At 41.0% G+C, this 5850-nt stretch overlaps 1 protein-coding gene across 5 annotated transcripts in view; it reads right to left on the bottom strand.

Annotated features, from left to right (window-relative positions):
* PLEKHA1 (pleckstrin homology domain containing A1) overlaps positions 1-5850 on the bottom strand; it is a 90386-nt gene that overhangs the window by 29072 nt on the left and 55464 nt on the right. For all 5 annotated transcript variants that reach the window (XM_019502944.1, XM_019502947.1, XM_019502945.1 and 2 more), the window contains one exon: positions 1340-1471. In XM_019502944.1, the coding sequence (XP_019358489.1) occupies positions 1340-1471 (132 nt within the window). The remainder of the gene's footprint in view (positions 1-1339; positions 1472-5850) is intronic.

Raw genomic sequence — 5850 nt, 5'->3', positions numbered from 1 at the left:
GGAAGAGAAAGAGCCATGGCTCCACTGACCCCAGCCCCAGCTGCAGCAACCCCGGGAGTGGCCAGTGCCAGCAGCCTACACCCACTGGGCTGCACTGTGCTTTCCTGTCCCCCCCTTGTGCCTGGGCTCCGCTTGTCCGTACTCACCTCTGCTCCTAGGTTGCACCATGCCTTGGTGCAGCCAGCTGGTGTCAACTGCTCCCAGGGCAGCTCCACACAGGCTGAAGTGAGCACAGACAAGCAGAGACCCAGGCACGGCACTCACCCCAGCCCCAGAAGCAGCCAACACCAGCTGCCTGTAGCAGCTGGGCTGCACTGTATCCCGAACCCCCCCGGGATTCTGCTGGTCCCCAGTCACCCAGGCCCGTGCTGGAAAGGCCCCGGGAGTGGCCGACTTCAGCTGCCTGTAGCAGCTGAGCTGCACTGTGCCCTGGTGCAGGCAGCTGGTGTCAGCTGCTCCCAGGGCTGCTCCAGCATGGGCTGGGGTGAGTGTGGACAAGCGGAGCCCCGGGTGGTGCAGGGTGCAGCACTCACCCCGGCCTTGGGAGCACCTGGCACCAGCTACTTGTAGCACCTCATGCCAACCAGGTCTCTGCTTGTCTGCACTTACCCCAGCCTGTACTGGACCGGCCACAGGAATAGCTGACACCAGCTTCCTGCACCAGGACACAGTGCAGCCCAGCTGCTACAGGCAGCTGGAGTCAGCCACTCCCGGGGCCACTGCATGTGGGGCTGGGGTGAGTGCCGCTCTGTTCCCTCTGCTTTGCTGCCTTGTGCAGCCCTGGGAGCAGCACTCCCCCACTCCCCAGTCCCAGCCTCACTCCCTCACCACCATGGGAATCTATCCCTCTTTGCTACATTGTAAAGTGGGTTTGCTTTATGCAAATTCAATTTAATGTGCCATTCTCTGGAAATGCATGTACTGCATAAAATCCAGGGAAACCTGTACTGAGTTATTTTTAATACCAGTTCTAGCACATCTCATCTAAAATCTCAGACAGGTAAGGAAGATAGTGGGTGTTTTTCCTTTTTTTTTTTTTAAACTACAAAATATAATATCTTGTAACTTAAATAATCAACTACCTCGGAAAAGCTTAAGCAGGCAGAAATCAACATTTAGCTTTTATAACATAGCTGCAATGTATTATAATAACTGAATGTCCTTTTACTAGGTACACAATATTAAATAACAGTAATATTAAAAACCCAGCTTATGAAATTAAGTACGATGAGTCCTCTGAATACGGATGGGGATGGACAAGTTGGCATTCTGACAGCCAAAACATGCCACAAATCACTTCCAATTACTTTTTAAGTGGTATTTATTAAGTAGTCAGTACCTGTGTAGGGGTAATGATAGGAACACCACCAACAATTTCTGTTCTATAAGACACTTGCTTCTTTCCAGCTGGACTTTCAATTTGGCGATTTGGGTTATCAGACTGACACAGTGAATCAGACTGCTTTGGTACCTGAAAAGTTAGATATGATGAATAGACTGGAAAGTTCTATGCAAGTCTCTCAATTCTTAACATAAAAACTTGAAGTTTCTAAGAATCCTCAATTATTACTCAAACGTTCACAATTTGTATCCCCCTAGGACCTCAAAAACTGGCTTCTAATGTAAAGATTTAATAATAATTTAACAAACCACTGGTTATATATTAGCTTTTTTCAAAAACTGAAAATATCTGGTTAAAGTACTAGACTCTGACTTCAGAACTGGTTTCCATTCACATCTACCACAAGTTTCCTGCCTCACTTTAGTGCACCAGTTTCTCTGTGAACCTTTTTCTTTTGTAAAATAGAGTTTTCTTTTTCTTTCTTTCTTTTTTCAATTTCACATATTTTAGTCACAAAGCTCTTTGGTGGCAAGGACTCTACAGGTCTCTAGAGTAAATGGGGCCACAAACTCAAGGGTATGATGTAGCCACCTGACAAAACAGTTGACACCTGACACCTGCTGCTTGGTAAAAATGTTTTCACTTGTGACAAGAAATGAAATTTGGAGTGTATACTATAGGATAATCACAATTAAAACCACCTGTATCCAAATAAACACAAAAAGCTGTCCAAAATTTCTCTACAGAATGACAGCACACAGGGTTGCAATCTTTTTTTGGACTAGCTGCATGGTTGGGATTAAAGTTAGACAAGCTTTTGAATGCAAAACGCTCTTTATCAGGTCTAAGGGAAGAGACCTCAGACCTGATGAAGAAAGCCTTGCATTCAAAAACTTGCCTAACTTGAATCCCAACCATGCAGCTGGTCTGATAAAAGCTATCACCCACAAAAATCCTCACTTCTTGAATCATTCCTGGACTGTCATGTCTACATAAGCACTGCACAGCTACCAAAACAGGGTTTTAAATCAGTGCAAACTCTGCTCTGCTAAAAAGTGCAATGGTAAATGTCCATTAAACTGGGGTATTTTAGGTAATATAAAGTCATCTCACATTCTGTTACTTAATATAATACCAGAGCTACTATTCTGCTGCAGTTTCAGGGGTTTGAGGAACTGTGAGCAACTTATGCTAGTTACTGCATATTGTATCACACTGAGCAAAGAAATTTATGGACAACGGTTAACCCTGTAGGAAAAACCAGCATGATTTTTCCTTTTCCCCCTCCTTTAGTAAAATGTCATGTGTGAGCCACACAGAAAGAACACAGGATTCTACTGAATAACCGCACTTACCGCTTCACATGCTCTAAGTGCTGCTGAGGCAGATCACTTTACCGTAACACCACCAAAGAAAAAAAGAGGGAGTTCTAATACTTTTCAAATTAATCTATCAGTGCCTAGTGGAATAACTAAGGAATAACCTTTAAGTGTGTAAAACAAACTCAACATTGTAGAAATAGGCAGCAACATTCTTGTGAGAATATGGTAAATCTCGTTACTATAACACAAATAGTAAACATTTTAGTCCTGCTTCTACACAATTTTCTCTCTGAAGAGACTTATGAAACTGTGTTTAATATAGCTGCAGTACAGAAAACATGTTTTTTGTCAGTCACCACTAACCTCCATTAAGGGTACTCAAGTACTACTTCTCATATAGGACAGGTATTTAAAAGCAGTCAATGTTGTAAATGAAGATACGTCTGGAAATGGGCATGTCTATATTAACTTAATGCAAGTTTAATTAATTTTAAAAAATCTTTATATAAAAGGGACTGGGTGTCCAAGTACTTCCCCCACTAGACACTGATGCTCAGAATCAAGATCTTCAGAACCTACACTCAAACTGGAGAAAAGTCCTGAGTTCCAGGCCTGTTCCAAGAAATAATTTTAAAAAGCTTTATCTAAGCAGAGATTGAAACCAATGGTGTTCCTTAACTACTGCACTACAAATCCCACTCACTCTTGAACCAATGGTGCTCCCTAACCAGAAGTCATGCTTACTGTTTCTCTCTCAGGTCTATTTAATATTTAACTGTTCCAAGGAGCATGCTAGTATTTACTAGGAAAATATCTGAATCATCCCAAAAGGCCTTCCCAACTCTATTGCAACTCAACGTATCTAGGATAAAACTTCATGATTTACTTCAATTAAAGGAAAATACAAATAGGACACCATTATTTATAAGGCCTGCTTGTCCTTAAGTATCAAATCTGAAAATTGAATAAAGGACGTCCTTCCAAAAGGAGGAAGCCAATAACTCCAGATCCTAATGGTAAGATGTTTAGGAATTGTACTAACTATCCTCCTAAACAAACCAGAATACAGAACAAGGGTCCAGACACGTATTTTTTTGGAAAGGCAGAAAGTCTAAAAATATCAAAGGATTGATCTAAAAATGTGGCTATTGTGGGAACAGCTTCCTTCATGTTCTTTTGTGCAGAAAGTATCTTCCTTAATCTAAGCACAGGCTCAATTTTGACAACTTCTGCTTGTAAGCACAATGGGAAAGGCAACTCCTTCTTCCATGTGGCTTTGATGTTTGGGTACCAAAAACAGTTTATCAAAATAGAATTTAAATTACTAAGAGCTATATGGCAAAATATTGGCCCAGCTGTTTGAATGCAGAAAGTACAGTTGAGCTAATCACCGGATCACAGTACTAATCAGAGTTTATACTTGCTTCTTCTGATACCTGTACTACTAAATCATACTATACGACACAAAAACAAGAAAGCAATGCAGTTTGCCACTGAAGATTATTACTTGAAATCAGAAGGACTCATTTGAGGCTTAACAACGCTATAAAATGAGAATTAAATATGAAGTAATTATGCCACATAATGCAAAGATTATAATCTAATCTTTGTATTAAAGACTGGCTGTGAAGATTAGTCAAAGCTCTTATAATGCTAGATAAACTGGATTCTATACCATTAACAACATTCAAACTCATGTATTTTGGAGTTTCGTATCATTAAAAGAAGACAGCATATTTAGTTTTCTTTAATTTAATAACTATATTGAGCCTGTGTAATCTTAGCCTTTTCCCTTTGTCTCTTCTAGTGCTGCTATTTTGTTTGTATTTGAGAAATGAACACATGAAAATGTCATGGAGCAAGTCAAACATTTCCCTTGAGACTTCAATAGAAAATACTTTGAAATATATGGCATTACACATGTTCCATGCCTGCTCATATAAGCCAGACCCTTTGTTTGAGACATGCTCTGTTGTTGTGAAATGTTAATGGATCTTTTCAGCTACAGACAGTGAGCTGCCAGCTCTTATCAAACTCCTCTCTGCAGCTCCCAACAAAAAGGGGCACTTTATGTAAAATAGCAGGTAACAAATACATCCTTAGTGCTCCTAGTCTAGGTTTCACGAACAAAACAGTTTAAAGCAGTCTGCAGAACTAATGAACTCAGACTCAAAATGTTGCAGATGGTTCACACTGCCTCCAATGGAAAGTGTGCAACTAAAATTTTGTCATTTTGCAAAAAATAAAAAAAGTGATTTAAGTCACATGAAAAGAACTAAGGACAGAAAGAGTGAATGTATATAAAAGCACTATGCCATGTTTTTCTTTAAAGAGGTCAAATCTGCTCATTGCTTCCCCCTACACCCTCTCAAGTCAGAATAATGTCTTTGCTTGTGCCATCACAGCACTTTCTACAGCACAGGTGCTCAGCCCACAGAGTCATATGATGTAGCTTAGAGGAATTCCCAGAGGCCTGGAAATTTGGTAGTGAGGGAGTTGTGGCATTTTACGCTGCCACTTTTCCCCTGCAGCAAAATTCCCAAGCCCCACAGCCTGATCTGGTGTGCAAGGCTGGAGCTGGGGGGTCCAATCTGGTGCGCATGCTGTCAGACCCAGTGTCACAGGCCCAATCCTGCTCACATGTGGCTAGGGCCTGATCTGACACATGAGTCTGGGACCAAGCTCCAGCTCCGGGGTGCACCAGATTTGGCCTATGGGCTAAATCCAGCCTGTGGACAGATTCTGCACCGTTTCTAACCATCTGGGTGGAAAGGCTGGGAACTAATGTTCTACACAATCCAACCTTGCCAGTTTATTCTTTATTTATTCTATATCGCTCTTTTGATTTGTTGACATTTTTCTCCATATAAACTTATTTACAAACAGAGTCTAAACAATGAGGTAGTCCAACTACACCTGGAAATTTCACATCTCAAGGTAAAATACAGAGACATAAATTACAAAACTGTGGCAGGAGTACAAACATATGCAGTCTTCACATTCCTAATCAACCCATGATGTTTCTTCCCTAAACTGCCAGAAATAAAAAAAATAAAATTCATGAAGCAATCAGACATAACACGTGGGGGTTTTCTGTTGTGCAGTCACAGCTTGTTCTGATACAATATAAAAATGTAATTTACCTTACTAGAGAACAACTTATTTGTTGAAGTAACTTTTCATTGC

Source organism: Gavialis gangeticus, unplaced genomic scaffold, assembly GCF_001723915.1.
Source record: "Gavialis gangeticus isolate Ggan-Ray unplaced genomic scaffold, GavGan_comp1, whole genome shotgun sequence".
Lineage (NCBI taxonomy): Eukaryota > Metazoa > Chordata > Crocodylia > Gavialidae > Gavialis > Gavialis gangeticus.
This window is presented reverse-complemented; position numbering and strand designations above follow the sequence as displayed.